We start from the raw sequence: 23,471 nt of genomic DNA on the forward strand, positions 1-23,471 counted from the left end.
ACATTTAATTTTTAAGTCATGAAGATATGGGAAGCATGGGTTTTCAAGCAACCAGCAAAATCATCCCAAGCTCTTGTAACACTAAGGGGATTTTAACCAACCAACAACCATTGGGCAAGGATATCTACCAAAAGATAGAAAGATCTGGAAACACAGATGATATGAGCATAAAGAGAATTCACAATCTTCAGCAAAAGAAAGGTTCTGAGAAAAAGCAGAAACTGAAAATTTCAGGAAAAAAAGAAAATTAATAAATTCAGTACAAGAGCCAAGAAGAGGGAACCTAGAGAAGAAAGGCAGTTCTTTTTCTGCTCCATGGAAAACATAGTTTAATCAGGAAATTATTTCATTACAGAGGAAGTGCAGTCTTCTACTACACTTTTACTAGTCGTAGCATAAGCCATTAGTTCGTCATTACCTTCAGTTCAAAAGAGGAGCTTATAGGAGATGCAAACTAGGACCAAGCTACCAAATACAGGCAGAATAGCACACCAATGAAGGTTGTGGTACAAAATTCAATGTCATTAATATAGGACATCAAAAACAACTTTTTAAAAAATTACTACAGCAGTAGCTAGAAGAAGCGAAATATCAGACCACTGAACACAAGGAAAGGACAAAACAAAAAAACCCTTAAAATTAGCTAGGTACTTCATGCACTTTTTTTTTTTTTTTACATCAGTCTACGTTAAAGAACCAACTGTGACCAGATGTCTATCATAACTAATAGCAAGGGCAGAGAGATAAGCTCTTGGCTTTTAACAAGATGAAACAATGTTGGAGAATACTCGTGATGAGTCCGATCATAGCAAATGAGAGCACAGAAACCACATACAGAGGAGGCTCATTAAACCTCTGCCATCAATAACTGTTTGAAGAACTATGGGGAAGGACAAGTGACAAAAGACTGGGAAAAGGCCAAAATTATGTCAATCTCCAAGAAGATAACAGGGAAGAAGAAGGGCTGAAGAATTACAGACCAGTCTAATTTCATTTGTTTGAGGAAACAGAAGTACCAAAATTATTTGTAAAGATCCAAAAGATAACAGATGATTAAACAGTCAAGACAGATTTGCTGAGAACAAATTGAGTCAAGCAAATTTCATTTCCTCTTATGACAGTCCTGTGGAACAAGGCAAAACAATGCACGTCATTCATCTTGATGGTAGTATAGCATTTGGCATAGTCTCTCATAACATTCTCACAAGAGAGATAAGGAAAACAGGTACAGATGGAAGTAACAGATCATACAAAGGGGTGGGTTAAATGGAAGAGCGCAGAGAACAGGAGAGTTTCAAGTACCTACCCTCACACCTATACTATTTAGTAGAAGCCTTACATGAGCCCCTGGAGCCCAGCTGTAAATTCCCAGACTGTACCTACATCAGAAATGCTGTAATGGTTACAAAACTTAAACAGATGCTGGGGCACAGAGGGCTGCTTACAGATAACCAACTGCACAATCACCAGGGAAGGCAAACCTCATGTGAGGGAAGTCAGAAGTTACAGAAAATCTCCAGCTCCATGCAATCACTCCATCTGCCCTGGAAATCCACTAACACCCAAAACTTGCTTGCATAATACAGTGCAGGATCTCCAAAGATATTCTGCAAAGGATTAGACAGGCATTTAGCACAAGATATGCTTTCCAACAGGAGATACTGTAGCTAACCAATTACTGACAAGTTTTTTAAAGTGTCTTCTAATATTGCAAATCTGGAATTTTAACAAACTTGTATGCATATATACAGGTATTCACCACATGATGAAAAAACGTGTGATATGATTGATCTAAGGTAATTTAGGTCTGAAATTTATCAGCTCCTTTATGTTGTTAACCACATGCTGCACAAGTCAATCATAATGGCATAAAATGTGTAGCAGCCCAGGGCAGAGACAAAGAACTGGGATTGCCACTTTAGGTCACAGTAGTTGTACTGTTTGTTGCTTGAGGAATTATCAAGTCCCTGAACCCAAAAGTTTGTACTTTAAAGATCTCATTCTCCTGCATCACTTACTGGAGCAGAAAACCAGAGGAGTGTGTGGAAGGTCTCCAAGACCAATGCCCAAAGCTGGCATGTGCTGATGGAACCTAAAGGTCATCTGGACCAATTCATACATGAAAAGTGCTTTGGAAAAAATCTGGTGTTGCATTGCAACTCTCATTGAGTTTTGGCAAGCAAAAGAGAATATTTGCACACCAGTTGTATGTAATACAACTATTTTTTGCACCAGATATAGATGGGTGCTTAAAAAGTCCTCTTCAATATGGCAAGGATTTTTTCCTAACACGATCTCATTCATCATCAAGAATCATCACACCAAAGGGGTCAGGCTGGGACTGGAGCTCACTTTCCTCATAGCAGCCTGACAGGTGATGTGTCTGGGTTTGTGCCTGGGTCAGTGTGAGTAACTCAGCAGGGTTTCAGCTGCGGCTGAACGCTGCACAGCACTCAGGTTGTCTGGCTGCTCCCCAGGGAGGGACACGAGCCTGACAGCAGTCACAGCCAGGACAGCTGACCAAACTGACCAAAGGCACATTCCACACCACATGCCATTGTGCTCTGTAATAAAAGCCCAGGGAAAGGAGGAAGCAGGTCATGGCATTTCATTCATGATCATGACATTTATCTTTCCAAGGAACCTGTGCTGAGATCTTGCTTTCAGGAGGTGCGTGGACACCTGCCTGCTGATGGGCATGAAATCCTCTTTGTGCTTTCCTTGTGGGAGCAGCATTTTCTTTTCCCGTTAAACTGTCATTACCTCAGTCCATGAGCCTTCCTGCCTTCCATTTTCTCCCCATCCCATGGAAGAGAGGAACAGTCAAGGGGCTGGCTGGGTGTGTGGCCAGGGCCAGCTACAACACTCCAAGGGACACAAGGGACCGCCTTTTGCTGAACTGCTGAAGCCTGGGCAGCAGTTTTGGCTCTGCACACTGGGCTCTGCAGTGATTGGTTAATAACAAGATACACCTGTAGAAACAGTCTAAGAGCTAATGTTAAAGTAAGGCATGAGGCCTTGTGTTGGTTATATGTTAGTTTGATTATACAGGCCTGTGTAATCAAAATATACACTATAATTGAATTCTTTCAAAACAAAACCCATCTAGAAGAAAGGAACAGACAAACGGAATTAATAGAATTCATCTCTTTGAATTACATAGAAAATTTGAAAAACTGTGAAATTCATTTTGGATGAGGTAAAACTTGGTATCTTACAATATATCTTTTGTTTGCAATTCATCAGAAAAATTCAATTTGTGCCAAAGATATTGTGATTTAATGTGAAAAAGAGCACACATTCTCTAAAAAATGTTTAAGAATAAAATCATCACTTGAATGAAAGACTAAATTCAAGCTTAGTTTATACAAGGCATGTACTGCAATAATATCCCTTAACTGAATAGCACATTTTGAAGTACCGCTAAACATGAAGCACAACTTATCTTTTAACACCATAAAAAAATCTTTAAAACCATTTGAAAGCATCTTCAAATCAACTATATAGTATCACACATATATGAAATCTGTCTGTTAAGTGCTCAGTTATGTACCTGTGTGTCATCACCTTATCAATGCTCACGTACAAAGCTCACGGTCGCACCAACTAATGAGCTAGACATAATTATTATGGATTAGGATTTCTGGCTTTAAACTCAGCCACCATAGAGCAGCTCATAGCATTTTTCTTTTCATTTCAAGAACAAGCACTGACTTCTCCCACTATGGTTCTTTCAAAGATTGCTCCAGCCACTGACTAAATACTCAGAAAAAACACACAACGGATTTGAAGAACATATTTTAAGATATTTAGCCAACCACAGGTAAAACTTCTACCAGTCACTCTTCTGCAGCCCACAGACCAAACCTCAGCTTTAAATTGCATCCATGCAGTGATGAAAATCGAGTCTGAGGAACAGTTAACACATGAGCAAATTATTAATCCTGCACTTAGCCCATTTAATAGCATTTTTCCAGTCCTATTTGTAACATGAATCAATTCACAGATGCACTTTTAAAATGTCGCTAACCTGTTCAGCGTTGTCATCTCTGTTGTCTAACTGGGAATGATTTGAGGAAAACATTACTTCCACTTACAGAAATTCAACCCCATACGTGGTAAGGTTTCATTTGCATCACAGTAGTATGCAAAAATCATGCTAGTGATAGCAAAACCAGTTCATAATCCAAATTCTGACTGCTAAATTATTTTAAATAAAATCTTTTTTTCAAATTAGGCAACTGTCTTATAACAGAAAATTATTTACACAAGTGAGGAACAAGTGTCCCACATATTTTGAACTAAAATATTATCTCAAAAAGTTGAAGCTAGAACACTTTTCACAGTTTTCTGAAAAGTTTCATTTATGGAGCTTTAATTTGGTGCTCAAGATTATATTTGAAAGTAATGAGGAAAGCAGCTCCTCACTGTTTGGCTGACTGGGGCCAAGGAATTTTGTCAAATAATGTGTGAGGAAAAACTGAAGAGAATAATTAATGGAGCACCATCAGCATTTTAAAACTGTCCACTCAAAAAATTTAAAAGTTTTTAAGAAAAATCTTATTAGCAACAAAACTGGGCTGTACAGAACATAAACACCTTAAATTAAATACAGTGTTTTGTATTAGCGATGTTTTAGTTTTGATTTATAGTTCAATTATCACACTATTTCTACATCTGATTCTTAAAGCAATCAAGACTTGCTGTAACACACATATAGCCTTAGCTTCCTTAAGAAGATTACCTGCAACAACCAAAACAAAAACCTCCTAACCCAACACAGTTCTGAAGGCCACTGGCTACAACATTCACTGGGTGCAAACACAGGTACTGTAGCTGAACAGCACAGGCACTACTCAATGTAAATGAAGCTTTAAGTGATGACTGTGGGTAATTTAGGATCATCTTTTTATAGTTTTTTACTTCCCAGGATCAAATCCATTTCATAAACATTCACATTAGTCCAAATTTCCAAGAAACTTCCACCTCCATTTTGTAAGCTATTTCCATTTCTGTTTTGTAAGCTATCATCTTGCTCACAAACAGAGTAAAATAACTTTAAGAATGTAATTTCAAAACAAATAAAATTGTCCAAACAGGCAAAATGAGAAAAAAACGGCTTTGAAAGAACTATCTCAATGTAATTTTTACCTTGGAACAGGTAACACTGGAAAACTGCTATGACTGAAAAATACGAAGTTGTCAATCTTACCCACAGAAGATAATTATCTTCAATTGTCAAGCACTAAAAACAAAACAAATTTGCAGGATTTAAACCAGTATTGCCTCTTTTATTGCCTGACAACTGTGACCAAACTGTGTTCTGGTTGAGTTCACATTTACTAAATCTAAACAATTTATGTCATTCAAACACAAAAGAAATTTAAACATCCTGAACCATCAACCCAAAGCATTTCATGGCATTTTAGCCATCAAGATCCTGATTAAGGCTTCTCACAGTGTTTTTGTAGTCTCCACTGAATCTAAATCCATCCCTAACAATCAGGAATAGTTTGGTGTGGAGGATGAAGTTCCTCCTGTAACTCTTTGCAAGGCTGCCTGTCAGCAGGAAGGAAACTACAGATAATGAATGCTGCAAGGGGCCTTTCATCTTATTGCTGGGAAGCTGAGCAAGCCTACCTAGCCCAACAAGCCCCCACAGCTGCTCAGTTAGCTCACAAGCAACCTTCTCATCCTTGACATCTAAGTGTTAAATAAAAAGGCAAAAGATGAACAATTATTCCCAAAAAAGAAAGGCAAACTTTACTTTAAGGGCTGGTAGATTTTCTTAGCAGACATAGCTGTAATTCTAAGAGATTACAGAATTCCACTTAAATATGCCTTTCCCAAACATTTGAATATTCATGTTCAGTCCAGTTCTGGTGTTCTTCAAGATCTCAGTATCTTGAATAGTTTTTTGTGGCTGTACATCCTGAATAACGAAGAACAGTTAACTGACAGCTTGCCCACTGCATTTCTGTTGTAGATATTTCCCTCCTCCTTCCATAGTTTCACTGAATATAATCTTTGATGAAAAACATTTTGCAAGTACACTTCAAAGTGAACTAGGAGCTCCAAAAATACTGAAACTAACTTGCTTAATATCTTTGAACCAAAGTGTTGAATATCTAAGTTCTAATGCCTTTCTGTATTCTATGTCACATTAAATTAACTGCCAAGAAGTACAATGCTCACCAGGGAACAAAGGCATGATGCTTCACAGCAATTTCCTGGGCAGGAAATGAAAGGCTACAGATAATACTGAGCTGTGAATCCTTGACTTTCACAGCATAGGACTCAAGTTCTTATTAACTGATGAGAGATAGCACATTGAAGATATTAAAACCAAAATCTATACTGATTCAGCTGTCCACTGTTTGCTCACAAGCGGTGAGAGAAGTTGAATTGACTCCCAAATTATTGTAACAACTTGATTTATCTATTAAAGCCTTTTGTATTACTTGTATTTGCTTAATATGGCACAAATAACATTTGTAATAGTAAACTGCTCCACAAGAAAAGAAAGCTCTGCCATATCCCACATTTCAACTACCTAGAGAGGAAAGGCATGTTCCATTCTGTAGCAACAAGCAGAAACTCCCACAGCCCTTCATTACCCACAAAATATGTCCTATCCATGGACTAACCACTAGCTCTCCCCTGTCTCATGTTCTTACATTAACAACCAGACAACTAGGTTTTTTTTCTCTAAATATGATTTAATTAAAAACACTAAATCAGCTTTGACTTTTATTTTATATATGTACAATAGTTACCAAATAATGAATACACTTAATCAGTTGTGTTAAATTTCACATAACGTCAAAGGACATCAGCGTGGCATGGAATAAACTCACTGTCTTTTGCAAATACAAAAAATGCATTAGTATTAATTGTGATTACTATTCTGGTGTGTGGTTTGTGGGTTGGCTTTTTTATAACCTGCTTATTAATTTTCCAAATAATGTTGCCATAAAAACAGTGTAAGTAGTTAATTGATCGGTTAATATACTAGCAAATATGAACATTAGTAAAGTTTGCAAGATATCAATTGCAAAATTACATCAAGTGTAGGACTGAATATATTCACATGAAAGTTACCTTCAGTTAGAAAAGTTTTGAAAAAGAGCCCAGTTTGGAGCTGTGCATTAATTTGGTAAATCTGATTCATATGAATGAACAGTCAAGTTTATTCAGATATTGAAAATACGACTATCCTTTTTAGTATTCACAAACATTTGTGTATATAGTGTGTGTATATGTGTAAATATATATATATGTATATATAAAGTGAAGATATGTTAATGTAAAAATATACTGTTCATCCACTCCCAATTACACAAAATTCAGTATTTGGACATTAAACTGTGCAAGTATGAATGTCCATTTCAAATCTACATTCAACCAGCAACAAATACTTAGAAGTATTTTTGTAAACATTTGAGATAGGAAAAAATCCATTTACAAAAGAATCCTCCTTTAGCACATCAGCATCACTTCAGCTTGAAAATTTTGTACAGCAGCTTCAGCTGGCATATTGAGAATCTGCTCAAATCAAAGAGATCACATTGTCTTAGATCAGTATGTGTGAAAGCTCAGCAAATGCAGAAATTTCTTTCATTCTTAATCACCATCCATTTCCAGTTTACCAGCAAAAAGAAAATGCACTTGGCTACAAAAATATTAAGGAATGTTATTGAAAACAAAAGGCTATTTTGGTAGAAGAAACTACAAAAATAGTTAAGTTGAGTCATGTTGTAAAGCTTTAATGCAAAAGCATTACAGTACAGATTTTCTTTACAACCTTAAAGCTTAATCAACACCAGATTTAAATATCCATCTCTCAAGTGCTTGACCGAAACGTGCGCAGTAGAAGTCTTTCTCCAACGTGACCGAGTGTAATTATGCAGGTGTGAGGCTCTGCGTTTCAGCCGTCTGTTGAGCGCCGTCCCTTGTCCCATTGGCAGCAATTACAGGGGTTGAGATACTCTGATACAGCGACGTCGGACAACTCAACTCAGCTCCACTTTCATCCTCTCCAGTATCTGAATCCGGTGTTACTGAACTGTTCTCTATCCCCAGGATCTCACTGACTGTTTGAGGCAATTCCTAGGAAGGAGGTGGCAGGGGAAATATTAAAAACCACTGTAATTAAATGCAAAAAGTTAACAACAAAGTCCTCTCTGTCCATCCTGCATTCCCAGTACTGATTCATCTGAGCAATCATTCATCTGAATTTAGCTGTTCTGAAAGCATCTCTCTCAGCAATACTTACATTACAGTTACCATTTTCTGCAGCTGCTTTTCAAAAAGACAGTAAAGGGAACACACTCAGGAATTAATTCCTGGTTAACAACAGAATCTTCATTACAAAAGTAAAAGCCTAATCAACTATTATAATTACACTTCATGTTATTGAAATTGGTTTTATTGAGTGACCCACCAGTTTCTGCCTAGTAAGTCTGACATGCTTTCAATGCAATGCACCTTTCAACTAGTTTTTCTCAAGCACATCAAACATCAAATTTCTTGGAGTGAGGTTACCTAGTGAGAGTCCAGAAATCACAACCAAAAAGCACAACTCAGCTTTCCCCCAGTGAACAGTATTACTCTATAAAATCAATCACTCTTGCTCACAGACTTCTCAAACACAGGCATTGCACAGCACAGCTACACAACACGCTTCACTGTACCTAGGCATTCAGTTATTTCACAAGTCATATATGAACACTTACAGCTAACTACATACTTTTACTGTCTATAAACATTCACAGTAGATAGATATCTTTACCTTGCAATTCATCATCTGCATAGAAATTGCTTCTGCTTTGCAGAGTATATATTCCACATCAATTTTCATAGACAGTTCATTGATATGCTAAAAATAGATTCACAAGGCAAAGTGAGATAAATGGTAGCTATGTTTTACCCAAAATACACTAATACTGTACTGCACTGCTAATAAGTATCACCTTATTAGCCTGCCCCTGGAGCTGTGAAATGCTAGACATAGTCTATAAGCTTTGAGAAATGGCTACTCAAAAATACAGTATGGAACAGCAGCCTTTCACCAGCATCCAAGGTCTGCAAGAGGAATCCACAGTACCTCTAAACAGAACAAACTATCTGGTCCTCCTATGTACCTCCCCCAGCAGCTCACATTTTCAGAGATGATAAATTAGATCATAGAAGATAAAGTGAAAGTTAGTATTAAATATAATAACAGTCATCTGAGGGGAGAAGCATTTTTGATCTATTAATGATCTCATCAATAAACACAGACGTCCAACAAACCATTTTGAAAGTCTGCAGAATAGACCCTTCAGAAGATGGTAGGCACCTTTCTCTCCCCCAACATAAACCACAATCATACTGCATTAACTCCAAAAAGTTAATTAATATTTTAATTTAATACCCAAGAGACAGCCCCATACCAGCCACTAGGAAGACAACTCCACTGCAGCCAAAACCAGCACAATAATGCATAAGAATTTGGTACCTTTAATATTTCATTAAAGCCATAGTGCTTGTCCATTATTTGCTGTTTTTCAGACTCTAGGATAGCACAACAAAGGAGAAGATGAAAATTCTGACAAGGCAATTCCGTCCACATGACCTGTTAAAATACAAAAACCCTACATTTGAAATTTGAAATCACTTAAACTAACAGTAAGGTGTTTTTGAAAGCAACTAAGTATTCATAAAATTATTTGCAATTTTACTTTTGGCCCTTCATAGACAACAAGTCTGAGTCACCAAATGCTTATCTGGTTCTTAAGATATTGTCCACTGTAACGCTACAAAACTTCTTGAGCTTGTGGTCTTGTGAATGTGGGCTCTGCCTCAGCTCATGTGAAACAGAAGTAACTGAAGCTAACAAATTATTTGTATGGCTTAGAATATCTGCACTAAGTGTGAATTGGCAGAAGAGTATCATGCCCAGCAACAGCTAAAAAGGCTCTAATGTTTATAAATATGGTACTAAAGTTGTTCCCAGTCCCACCACCATGAGAAAGACACGTATACGCAGGTACCAGGGATGGGTGGGTATTCCTTTCTGACTGAAGACACATTGGCTTTTGGTCCCATGGAGGATACAATTAATCACTCTTAAATTCTCTGGGACTCAAAATTGCAACCTCAGTACTAATACCCTATTTTAGTACATTTAGAAAAACCCTTAAAAAATAGTATTTGAAAAGAACTTGTGCAGTAGGCAGAAAGCTGGAGAACAATTTTGCCAACAAAACAAGAAAGAAGCAAAAGTCTGCTTGCACAAATTGCCCTGACAGATAAAGGGATTCAAGACAATTGATTTATTCGCAAAAAAAGCAGGTAAGAAATCCGACTGCTGAAAATTTGTTACTTCATTAGCAAAAAAACTTTTTGCATCATTATTGATGGAATTGAGCCTTATAGCTGAGCAAGAGCTCATACTTGAACTTCCATCACTAGCACATGTAACCTGTAAACAGAATTGCATAAATCCCAAAAGTATCCAAACCAAGTTCACCCAAAATAAGGTGCAATTAATCTTAAATGTTTCAATTAAGACACAGTTCAGAAATAAAATTTCACATCTTTTTCAGACAACCAATATTCTGTTAAACTATTCTCTCACTCAAGGAGAGAGACTGGAATGCAAGTAGGCTGATAAAAAATAACAATTGAATGAAAATATCTATAATCTACCAAACACAGTCTGTCTATACATTATTATGTTCTTCTACTCCTACTTCCTAAGAAGGACTTATTGACAGTTGTGCATTGATTTGGTTCAACATCAAGTTGCTGAAAAAAAAAAATTTTGCTACCATTTTTGATAAACCTTTCAAAGTGTGGAGCAGAGCATGCACTTAAGGTTATGTGTGCAAATGCACAACAGCATTGGAAGTTGTTGGAAGAAAAAGCAGCATTTAAACTATAAATATGAAAGTAAAAATATAAAAATAAGGAGCAGTAGATATTTTTTTCTTTTTGCTTTCTGATACAGCTACACAAGTAAAGACTCATTTGTTCTAGAGCTACCTCAACAGCCATGAATATTGTAACCAGTGTATGTAAAGTAACTTATTCCCAAACTGTTCTGGCTTTATGTTACGCCAGCGGTACTAGAATAATACTGGAGCCAGGTGTGAGTTAGCTGTAATTCTGTTACAGAATTTTTATTCTGTGTTTCTTCTAAGTCACCCACTGTGCAAATGAAAGATTAAGAACTGACGGGAATTATCAGGTGATATTGCTTGCATCTCCAGTTTCAAGGAGGGACTGAACTGCTCTCAATTTTGGGCCAGCAGAGAAGTGGGTCAGTATCACAAAATCTGGGCTGTGTTTGAGAAGCACTGCAAAAACGTGCTATAAGGAAACCCTTCCACAGCCAGAGCAGTTTAACCCACACACAAGAGGCATTACATGTAACATCGCCAATAACTGCACTCACGTAACGTGTCTCAGCTTATCCACACAAGGTGGAATGTCACCTCTCTATCGCATGCAAGTCTGTCACACAGCAATGAAACAACCATGTATTTTCTACCACAATTTGATTATGGCTCCTGCTCAGGAAGTGCAAAGGCTGGGAGTTAGCCTCTGCTCCAGATGATGAGAACTGGTATCTCTCATTTCCAAGGTGAATGGAGATGGGAGAAACCAGACAAGTAAAGAATCTTTCTTTCCTTTTTTTGTGATAGAACACTGAAGTCATGAAGCCAGTGGGAAGAGAGAAAAAGTGTCTGATGCTAACTTAATGGTTCATATGAGTCAGTGGACAGAAACAGAGATCCACAAGAACCCTGAAATTAACAGATTAGACAGAAAAGCCCCTGGAACCCAGGGGACTGGAATTTCAGATGGCACCTCTCTTTCATCACATTCTATGCTCTGCAAGTGAGTACGTCACAGCGTAATATTGCCTTCAAATGTATTCCCTCAATTCAAAAAACTGGAGGTTTTGCTCAGCCAAATACCCAAAAAAGTAGTTAATTTCTCTATAAAGGGAAAAGGCCTCCTGTGCCTACAGCTTGCCTTTGTAAATCTCACTTACTTCACTGATACCAGTGGAACTGCATGGCTACGCACTGGAGAAGAAACACTGAGGTGACACTGGCCTTCACATAAAAACATCAACTTAATGCCTTAATTACTTTGTTTTAAAAAGGAAAACAAGATATTCCCTTTGCTGTTCCATATATCCTAGCAAAGAAATCAAATACTTGTAGTAAACATACATTATGATGTGCTATAAGAAACCTGCAAGACTATCATATATCAACAGGTTTTCATTGTATTCCTAAGAGAGGAAAAAAATATATACTTGAGAGAGAAATATAGTGTGTTTCTTTTCTGTATGAACACATATATATGCATTAAAGCAGAGGTGATAAAAACATGCCATCCTGGGACTACAAACTACAAATAAAAATACTGTTGTTATCAAATTAAGAAGAAAAATTAGTCCTTAAAAAATACTGAAAAGACAACATAATACTGGGGGGAAGAGATGAGTGCATCTCCCCTCTGAAATCATTATCATTTATACCTTGGAACAAGAGAATTATTCTGGTTTTGTACATGTTGGTTTCCTTATTTATGAATGTTATCCATAAACTCTTTTGTCCTCTGGTTGAAATACCACCTCAATACTCTATGATAGTAAATCCCACCAACTGATGATAAAAAAGCTAAATATTATTTACTTTATAGACAGTTTTAAATACTGGTCCTGCTCTTTATGTGACTCCTTTTTCATTAGTGAAAAAAGTGAATAAAAGTATCAACATTATTTTTCATTATAGTACAAACTTTATGCAGTTCAGCCCTGTTCTTTTCATTACCTGTCTGTTCCCCAACACATATGATGTTATGTCCTAAAAAATACTCCCTCTGCTCATCTGAGCATTTATTCTCTTCTTCTGAATTTTCAGTGAATACTGTGCCCCTGTTAAATGCATCTTAGACAATAAACCTCTACTGTTGACACACTTCTCATTTTTCTCAGAACAAAAAATTAAAGACCAAAATATTAGTTAATCTTAATTATTCCATTTGATTCCAACATCATCTAAATCAAAGAAAGATCTCATTAACACAGAATTATCAGAACATCAACATTCTGATGTTTTACATAATATTATTTGGCATCTCAAGTCCTTATTGTCAAGATTAACTATTTTCTGACATCGTCCTCCTCACGGTTTTGGCTAATACAAACTACCCTGATAGTGCTTCATTCAACTTAATCTACAAAGAATCACCAATACCAAGGAATTAATCAAAAAAAATGCTCTTTTATCATGAGCTGTTTTCCATTAGCAGTTAACAAGTACTCTCCACTTACTATTTTTACTTAAGAGTCTCAGTTGAAGGCTTCTGTCCAAACCTTTCTACAAAAGCCAATTTATCCAAACCAGCGCTAGCACATTTCATTAACTTCACAAATTGTTTTTCAGGCTAAAAAGACATAAGAAATGTTCGTTTGTCCTCAGATCACTGCGCCAAATAATTTTTTTTAAACTTTATCAGAGTATTAAACACTTTGCAAAATGATCCATGCTTTTTGTTCTAAAGGCCAAAAACTGCTGAATTTGTATGTTGAAATATTTCCTTACCTCCCAGAGTCGAAGAATATCTTGAAAACTAAATTCCCTTTTAAATCTGATAAGAAGCCACCGGAAGCAAAAATAAAGGTAGCCCGAGTCTTGAGATTCTAGGAATAAGAGTGTGACATTTCAGAAGCATTAGATTTGATTCAGAGAACAGGTCAAAAAAAAAAAACAAAAAAAACCCCACACTTTACAGGTACATGCTCACACCACTAATTTTTAAGATGGCAGGCCCTTTTTAGAATCAAAGGTATTTTCCAGAGTATGGTATATTTTTAGAATTGATAACAGGATGACCCTGTTTCTTCCATAAGCATAGAGCTATTATTGAAGAATTTTAGGCATTATAAAGTTACAAGTCCTGTACTCATATAATATTGGAATTATATTTAAACTGGTAAGGAACAGAATGCAGGAAGCTGTTTCAGTTACTGTACATGAATAATACACCTACCTAAATAACTGCAAAATCCACTGTCTAGTAACCGAAGCAAATGACTCAGCTGAATTAGTTGTGTCTTCATACCCTGCATCTGTTCTTCAAAATTCTGATGCTGTATGGAATAAAACATTAGCACTGTCATTTTTATTAATTCAATTTTGAGATCTGCAGCTATTTTAGACAAAGTTTTGTTATTTCAAGAGTGGTTCTCACCCTTTAGGTATTTAACACATGGATGTTTAACTATACTTCTATCTAATGAAATGTCTGTCTTCTACTGAGAAGCTTAACTAAATGCAAATGCTAAATTAAAGCACTGAACTGTATTTCTATACTAACATTTTTGTATGTAATAAATGATAGTTTAAATCTGCCTAAGCTCTGTACTTCAAAGCAGCATGACTGCACTCAAACAATAAAACCCAAATTTTTTTACTTTCATATCAGTCACACACTCTTTTGCCACATGCAAAAGTCATAATAGCTTCAGTTTGTGGGAAGTCTAAACTGCATTTAACAAAAGCCAAAAGGCAGGTATACAATGAAATCATTATCCTGAACAAAATCCTGCTTAAGGACTCCTGATAAATACAAATTTGTCTGTTACAGTTACTTTGAAATTCTTAAGGAGCCAAATATGCCTGTATTGTACAGCAATACTATTGCAAACCCGCCACAACCTCAATCAACAAAAGCGTATTGACTTCAAACATGAAATGACTGCTTTAAAAGAATTTTAAAAACCCGGTGAAATTTATAAAGTAAAATTAACCCCAAATACTATTTGTAGCTTATCTGTTTATGTGGGCCAAAAAAGCCTCATTTTACCATTTGATCCATGTATGACACAAAGCACCAAAAGGCATCTACTTCATTCTCCATAACATACAAGACAGGTGACAGCAAGTCGCTCATCCCCTGCACATAACCTTGATGGAGAAAAAGCAGAGGGGGGAAAAAGAAAAAAGGAATTTCAACTCAACAGTTAAACAGTAATTTTTCAAGTGTGATGAATGACTGAGTGAAACAAATGTTAGCACATACAGATACTATAATTCTCCAATTCAACTACCAGCAAAGACAAATTTGTATTAATAGGCACCAACATCCAGCAGATCTGATAAGGTTTATCAGCCCTTTCTGCCAATCTAAAGAGAACAGAAAGCAAACACATTGTTCTAGCAGCTTTTAAAATATGTACAAACTGAGTTTGTGCACAATAGATTTTTAGTAAAAATGTTCCTATTTAGAACTCAGGAGCATATATTGATATTTTTAAGATTAAGTCTTTACCTTGCACCATCACAAATACAAACTTGTATATAATCTGTTTGTACTTGGTTACTTTCTTCTAGACGTTTAAAAATTTTGAATGTCTTCACACTTCCCCACCCACCCCCAAATGAAGAATTTCTTCTCAAATTCATTTAAAGAGATGTTGAGCTGCAATTCCAGAAAAACACAGTGCAACAGTTCTTATGAAGAAAACTTTGCATTCTACACTTTTTTTTTTTTTTTTCTGTCACTGAATATGCTTTAAAGATCCCTTTATTTAAGGAAGTTGGGACTGTTCTGCTTGGACAATACTTTAAATACATCCAAGCCTAAGACCATCTGTATAACCAAGCAGACAACAACAAAGAATTCAACCTGTCAAAGTGAGAAAGGGAATTAATAGTAAAGTATTGCTTGCAAGAGGCACAAAAGCAACATGTATCTAGATCTGATTCAAGGATGTGCTTTTAAGTTTTGTGCCTAGAACTGGTAAATAAAGTTCACACCACCTAAAAAGTACTCACACACTTCCAAGAAAAGATTGAAATTTAACTGGAGAAGAAAATGCCCACTAAAGCATATAATTTCTACAAACAGCTGTAAAATTTTAGTTATGCAAAAAACATTTTTTAAATTTTCACAGATTTTTAATGCTTCTTCCAGCTTTCTTGTTTGCAATTAACAGTCCAACAGTTCAAGTCCAACAGTTTAAGTAGAGCATAATGATTTTTACAGATAATTTTTCCTCTTCTTCCCCACTCTTCCAATTATCACTGATGCTAATGTCAGCTTATCTATTGCCCAATTGTTGCTGACCTCCCTAAATAAGAGAACACAATTAATGTGTGTATCTGTCATCAGTGATTGGTTCAAGATAACATTTCTCGGTTTACTTTATTTCTCAATGATGTAACTGTAACTGTGTAACTAAATAAAAGGATTAGAGTCAATAACTGGAAATATGGAGCAGCTGTGAGAATAAAAATAGAATAAGTAATAGCAAACAGGTAAATAATTAAAAGGTCAAAAGAAAAAAAAAATAGTTTTCTTCCCCATATATTTAATACTACAGCTAACTAAAAATAAATGCAAAGAAAATTCTGTCTGAGACAGTTTGAAAGTCTATTTAATAATAAAACCAATTTCATTAATGCAGACTTAAGGAATTAATTCAGAAAAATATTCTATTAACAGCTGTTCTGTCCCCTCCCCTATCTGGCAGTTTGTGGCATGATTCAGACCCCTCTAAAGCTGCTGTCAAAAGATTAAGAGGAGCACTGCACCAATGCGTAGAAGCGTTGGACAGTAACTATGTCAAATTTACTGTATTTCCATTATTCCTGCTTGCTTATAAAACAAAAGACTTATCTGGTGTGCACATTTAAGCCATCTCAACAATGTTTTTAACAGAGTGGGTGGTGAATCTGCTTTACTTTCATCTGTAATGTCACTGTGCATTAATGAATGTTGAAACGTGGAAAGAGGTGAAACAGAGCTCCATGTTTAAACCATCCGTTTTAGTTTTCTCTTTTTTCAAGCCAAAGATCAAGACCCTCTTTCAGAGAGAACAAAAGCTGACAAGAACTAAAGCTCTGCAGCTTGTTTACTAGTGGTTAAAGATTTTACTTTTTGTTTACAAAATCTGGCACGAATGGCTTTTAGAATCCCAAAACTTTTCTGGTACAGAATACCCAAAAAAACTCCAAAGTATACAACAGCCAAATGTCATGCCAGTGGTGGAGAGGGAACCAAATACAAGTATCTTTTTCCTCCCTCCCAAGACAATTAACAAGAAGCCAAGATTTAGCCATTACATTAACACTGAGATTAAAGCAAGATGTTTTATGTTCTTCCCTCCACAGCAGATGCATGCACTAAAATGTAATTTTTGACAGATTGCTAAGTGCACTTCTCAAGAACCAGCTTTTAAAATATTCACAAGAATATAATGTTTACAAACAGCTGGTTCAGCTTGCTGAGCTTTAATTACAGCAGTGGCAGCTGGATTATCATTTTTATTGATATTATCAGTCCTAAAAATATATGTAACACTCAAGGCTCCAAAGATCCAAACCCATTTAAAAGTCTGAAAAGCAAGCCTGCTTCAATTCTATTAAAAAAATTAACACAAAAAAACCTAAATCACAAAAACTTAACCACACAAAAACCCCCAAAACAAAAACCCCAGAAAAAACAAACCCCCCCAGAACAAAAAGAACAAAAGAACCCCACAACAGTAGGTCTGTGGTGAAGACAAACTTCCACTTAATTCCCAATCCCACCAAAACTGATGAGTTCAGATGCCTAAGACAGGCATCAAATTGAAGAGAGAAAGAAGAACTGAACAAATTTATCTACATTATTAAATACTACAAAATATTAAGTCTTTTGTAAAACATTTACAAAAAGCATTGTAATCAATACAAGCTCAATTATATTAATAGGATTTAGCAAAACTGCGTATCAGAAGCCAAGGAAGCTTTTACATTCCGAGGGACACAACTTACCTAAGTCAAAATCATACATGCAATAGGTCATCAAAATATCATGAAGTAAAATCAGTCCTGGATTATCTTCGCCTTCATAGAACTTATTTGTTCGATCTGTCCTGTTAACGTCTTTTTCTAAGAAAACAGTCCAGATATAAAAACTCTTTCAAAACCAGTCCTAAAAAGCCAGTATCAAATTAATTCAGAATGTCTAAGCTGATGATTTCTTCCTCAAACACTGTTGCAAAACTTTGAAGTGTTTGAGACAACTGCATAACTAAATGTAATTTCAAAATAAAGAATATTTTAAAATAAAGGAAATCCTTCCTATCTGCAATGAAAGGATTTGCTTATAAACATGTTTTAAAGCTTTCTGCCTTTCCTTTGATAATGCATTTTATGGAAAAAATCCTGATTGTAATTCAGCAAAAATGTTTTACACTTAAGAGGATTAAAAACAATTTTATGCAAGTTAACTCTACAATGCCATTTATGAATAGTGACGCAACACAGCATAAGCCGTGGTTGGAAAGTTCCCACCTGATCAGCTCAAAGACACTGTGAAGTTCCTAACAGCATTTATAAAGACAGTGTAACAAGCTCCTGTAACTCATAGCAGATGAAACTGCTTCTTTCATCAGGCAGTTTTAATGCCTGAAACATATCAAGCAGACAGCATACTCTTTAATAAGGTGAAATTCAAAACCAATGTATTTTGAAGTTTTGCAAAATTTTGAATGCAGTTTGATAAAAGGAGTGTTTTGTAGTTTTGCATATATTTTACTACATAACCCTAATATTGCCACATACATTTCAAACACTTAAAAATTAAAATATTTGTCTCAACAGTAACAAACACCTGGACTTTTTTTAACTCAGAATATTTTTTTTCTGTTATCGTTCTCTAAAAATGTAGTTTATTAATCTACCAAGACTAGACTACTTCGACCCTTTTAGCTTACGTTTTGAATAACTGCCTGAAATAAGTTTAGTCTTTCTCTCAGAATAACAAAGAAATCTGGACCTGTCTCCTGAAAAAATATTTAGAAATCGTAAACATTGGTGCCCAAATCTCACTACCAAAGAGAACTGAGGATACAAACTGCTAATACTCAGCATATTTGATGAGACTTTTAGAAGTAGGAGTAAAACGCCTGAAGTCAGAATGCACATACACAAATTCCTATAAGAAATTATAAAATGTGAATAGACACATTTTCGCATTCTTATTGTATATCATTATTTTAACAACATTTCCAGTAAAAACACATTATGACATAACACAAAATGAAGAGTTTTTTGTTATTAAATAAAGGTAGTTTAAAAAACCAGCCAGTTTGTAACACTGATATGTAAAGTTCTGAGTTACTCAAGTTGAGAAAGTTTTAATATTAAGTATAAAACCAAGTTTAGACACCTCTGAAAAGAGCAACATTTCGTTTTTAGTGCCTTTTCATGTAGGCTCTTCAAAAGGGTACTTTTTTCAATTTCATCTAAACTTTTAAAAGCGTGTGTGCAGTTAGGTATGTCTCTAAATATGAATTTACCTATAAGGCTGCGGTAATCTCTTAATCTTGAATTTCGCTTTTCCTGTTCCTCACTGACAGATTTCCACTGCAGTTTCATCCTGAAATATTCATCCCTGAAGAAGAAAGACAATTTTGAAACCAAACATTTACGTTCTTTTTTTTTTTTAATTTAAGCATTCATTCATCCCATCTACTCTTTGAGATAAATAGAGTAACAATACCCTCTTTGTGTAATGTCTTTAGTATAAAATTTTTAAGAAAATGTCACATATTCTTGCATTCAACAATTTTAGCAACTGTGTTTCAAAAGACCTTCTACATCACTGTCTTAACAAAAGATGCAGCTTTTAAATTTCTTTTGTAAGAAAAAAGTTACTGTACTCACGTTTTCCTTTTTTGCAGATTTGCTCTCTCTTCTTTAGTGCTATTCCAAGGAAAATACCCCAAAAGAAATTTCCAGGCCTCTTTTCTTAAAGTATGGCAGAGACCCTAGGGAAAAATGGATATGAAGTGTCAACAAAAACATTTCCATAATGAGAGGAAACATTCCTAGATTGATACAACACTTCTCAAAGTAGCAACTTCAAGTCAATTTCTTTTTACATTGTAGCCAGCTCTCATATGTTAACTAGGTATCATACTCTGATGAAACAGCAGGAACAGAGTATGATTAACAGAAAACTGTAGAAGCACTGGATTCACACTTCAGTAAAAAAAGAAACTTTAGAAAATAATTTTCTTTCTATATTTTTGCTTCACTGCTAAAAATAAAAACCTTACAGGCATAGCAGACTTTAAGAAGCAAAGAAAAGTACCTTTAAAATGAATGTATATAAATATAATGCTGCTTCTGGATACAATTGCCAAACTTCTGGTCTTGTCACAAAGTGATCTTGACAACTAGTCTTCCAGTTATTTGTTTTTTTTAAACAAACATTTTAATCTCACAAGACATGGCCCACCTTCAATGAACCTTTCAGTCAAAAATACTAGTGTCCACTCAAGAAGCCTGCTTGTCAGAAATCTAAGTAATGCTCAACAATTTAGATAACAAAAATGTATGGAGCTGAATCATATCCTCTCATCAAGAGAGCTTCTTGTAACTCCTGCAGTACAGTCATAAGAATGAGGAACTTTTGCTAGCCCCACTTTGGGGACCTTGAGTCATAAATAAAAGAGAGTACTCACTCTCCTGCCAGTGGGCAGAGATGACAGGAAAATGGGCTACAGGAACCAAAGTTTTGTAGTAATTCTCATGATTGTGGAAAGGTCCTTAATTGAGCACATGGGGCACACGGATATTAAAGAACAGTGTTCTCATTCTCTACTTCTGCTTGTAAATATGCATCAGCAGGCACACAATGAATGCATTAAGGCAGCTGGATTCCCACAAAAATATAGAAATACTGAAGTAACGTTAGGTAGAAAAGCTATGGGACACAATTAATTTTCAAAATATCCATCTCTGAGACTAAATTCACAACATATCACAAAACCACTCAGTTCAACTAAAAATACCAGCTGAAGTGTTTAGCACTGCTCTGATGAGGGTCTAATTCTAGCAAACTGCTGGGCAAAACCAGAAGCTTTTGCTGGAGAAGGGTAAGAGAAAAGAATAAACCAAATATCTACCCTAACATTGAAACACTGGTCTTTTTCTGAAAGCCACTTTCCTTTGTTATGTCACTTAAGCTTCTGTCTTTTCAAGTCATTTCCTTTAGCCAGCCACAAGAAGATCTCTCTCCTTGCAGAGCACTTCACACAGCTGCAAGACTGCTGAGGTATTTGACTGGCATGAAACCATGCTTTATGAAGTCTCTCAATAGTGACTGTCTGGGTTATGGTCAAAGTTCTGCATGAAACATTACAAGTGTAATGAAAGAAGCATAGCCACAGTTTGGGAAGGAAATTAAAAGCCAGAATCAAGGTCTATCAGAATCATAGGTCTTTCTGAATTTAGAAAAACTAGTTACCCCTTTGAATATCTGTCGCTTTATGTAGTCGACATCTAAAATTCTTCCTTCAGAGTCCATATTCTTAGCCCATTCTTCAGCTGACACAGGCTCTCTTCTGCTGACTTCAGGCTGTTTCCCTAGGTCGATCTGAAACACACACAAAGGCATTTTATGTGAATCCCAATGAAGCACTTCAGTAGCTGCCAACAACTGCACAAATGATACTAAGCTTGCCAATTTCTTATATTCAGTGCAATTACACTTCCACATGCACACACCTCAGTCAGCAACTCTAAGGATCTAAGGTTGCACCCACATGAGCAAGTAGTGTGGGCCAACACAAGCAGATCTTTAGAGTAAGACTCTTGTGCTGAGGACCTGAAATATGTTAATATTCCAGATTTTGGAGAATGTACATGTATTTTAAATAACCTTCTAACTCCACAAATGCCTCTGAACTAGCTTCCCATAAACTAATGCAACACAGCAAACAACAACAATCAGGAGCTTCACTTGAAAAACACATTCCTGATACAAATGCATCTTACAAGAGAACTGAAAATCAGCTTGGGTTTGGAGATGCTATCCCTGCACAATGTAACAGGAAAGATTTGGTTTGGTACACAGCCTCTTAAAAAACCCAAGGATGAATGTACTTTCAGAATTTATAACACCCATCAGAAGTTTCAGTTTGTGCTTAGTCTCTCAGTTCCTAAATTGCATGTCTAAGTACAGGAGAATTCAGCAGAAAGTAAATTCTTACTTCCTAAAAATATTTTTATGATAGCAACCCCCAAACCAATTTGTCTTTTAACTCTTTAGAAGTCCAAGGCATTTGTCAGATTAAGACATATAGGTCAGTGTTATTTTCCATATATAGCATTTGTTATATTTTTTCTCACTGATAAATTAATTAAGTGCTAGGAAGCAACTTCTTAGAATTATGTAGTTCATACAGCTACTGCTAAGATAGTAACACTAGCCTGAACTCTAAAAATGCCCCATATAAAACAGTTTAGTATTTTAAAAATATGTACGCTGTTTAAATAATAATCACAAGCATTTAAAAATAAACCTTTTCCACATATCTATAGAGACTCCAACAGGTGTCCACAGTGATTCATGAACCAATTATAAATTCATTCCAGCTTTGGTTCAAATCATACATAAATCTGTAATTTATACACCCTAGACATTAATTATCCAATTAAGTATTTTTAATCTCAAAAGAAACTGAAATGTTAGCAGCGATTAGCCAAGAAAGTTGGTTTTTAGCCTGCATTCTCCAATTTTACTTAATGTAGCTGTAATTGACCTCAGAGGAAACACTGAACATAAAATCGTTCGCCTTTTAAGGTAGTGCCTCTAACATAACTACAGTCACCATTTCATTAACTACAAACTTCCTTTCAAAAGAAACTCACATTTGCATGCATAAAAGTGACATATTCAAAAGTAACTGATTATGATCTTAACTCTTGAGAATAAATAGTAATATGCCACAAAAATTTTATAAACAGTATAACTCATCATGCTTCAAGTCCTACCATTCTTTTAAAGGAGTGCATAAAAACAATCAATGCATCTGTATCATTAATTTAAAACTCACTCGTGTAATGACTTCAAATCCTGGTTCTTCCTGCTGATTTATCTTCAGCCCTGGAATGGTATCATTGAGAAAGTCTGCCATTTCTGAAGGTGGTCGCCTCTGATTTGATGGATCACTTGAACGTAAACTACCAACAATATAGTTGGTGACTTTGGAAAATTTTCCCATTGTTACTACGTATGGATCTTTCTTCCATTTCTGTTATAACAAGGAAAACAAGCAAAACACAAACATTTGTGTTTACAATATATTTTTAATATCTATATATATAACTATTTGTAATTCAAAGCAATGCATCAGGAAAAGTACCATAGATCTCAAAATTATTTAAGTTTCATGTATTGGTAGTAATACAGAACAATCATCACATGATTAAAAAATGTATCTTAAGTATGAAGATAATACTGCTAACTGATTTGAAAGATTGGGTAGCAATGTTCTCAGCAAGCCTGACCTATGCATAGAAGTGGATCAGATCCACTGTTTGCTATCCAGTGGCTCCTGGCAAGAAACAGATATCTTACACCCAGCTTCCCTGCCCTCACAGAGAAGTCTGAACCATCATGTACTC

General features: G+C 35.7%; 1 protein-coding gene across 3 annotated transcripts in view; it reads right to left on the reverse strand.

The window, feature by feature from the left end:
- Positions 1–6,700: 6,700 nt before the first annotated feature.
- The window catches only part of LOC131591613 (TBC1 domain family member 15-like), a 35,757-nt gene continuing 18,986 nt past the window's right edge, over positions 6,701–23,471 (reverse strand). For all 3 annotated transcript variants that reach the window (XM_058862475.1, XM_058862473.1, XM_058862474.1), the window contains exons 7-17: positions 22,901–23,098; positions 21,310–21,438; positions 19,722–19,825; positions 19,355–19,449; positions 17,826–17,942; positions 14,872–14,972; positions 14,056–14,155; positions 13,608–13,705; positions 9,500–9,616; positions 8,792–8,878; positions 6,701–8,109 (exon numbers count right to left, since the gene is read on the reverse strand). In XM_058862475.1, the coding sequence (XP_058718458.1) occupies positions 7,903–8,109; positions 8,792–8,878; positions 9,500–9,616; positions 13,608–13,705; positions 14,056–14,155; positions 14,872–14,972; positions 17,826–17,942; positions 19,355–19,449; positions 19,722–19,825; positions 21,310–21,438; positions 22,901–23,098 (1,353 nt within the window). In that variant the 3' untranslated portion in view covers positions 6,701–7,902. The remainder of the gene's footprint in view (positions 8,110–8,791; positions 8,879–9,499; positions 9,617–13,607; positions 13,706–14,055; positions 14,156–14,871; positions 14,973–17,825; positions 17,943–19,354; positions 19,450–19,721; positions 19,826–21,309; positions 21,439–22,900; positions 23,099–23,471) is intronic.

The sequence above is a fragment of the Poecile atricapillus genome, chromosome W, assembly GCF_030490865.1.
Source record: "Poecile atricapillus isolate bPoeAtr1 chromosome W, bPoeAtr1.hap1, whole genome shotgun sequence".
Taxonomy (NCBI): Eukaryota; Metazoa; Chordata; class Aves; order Passeriformes; family Paridae; genus Poecile; species Poecile atricapillus.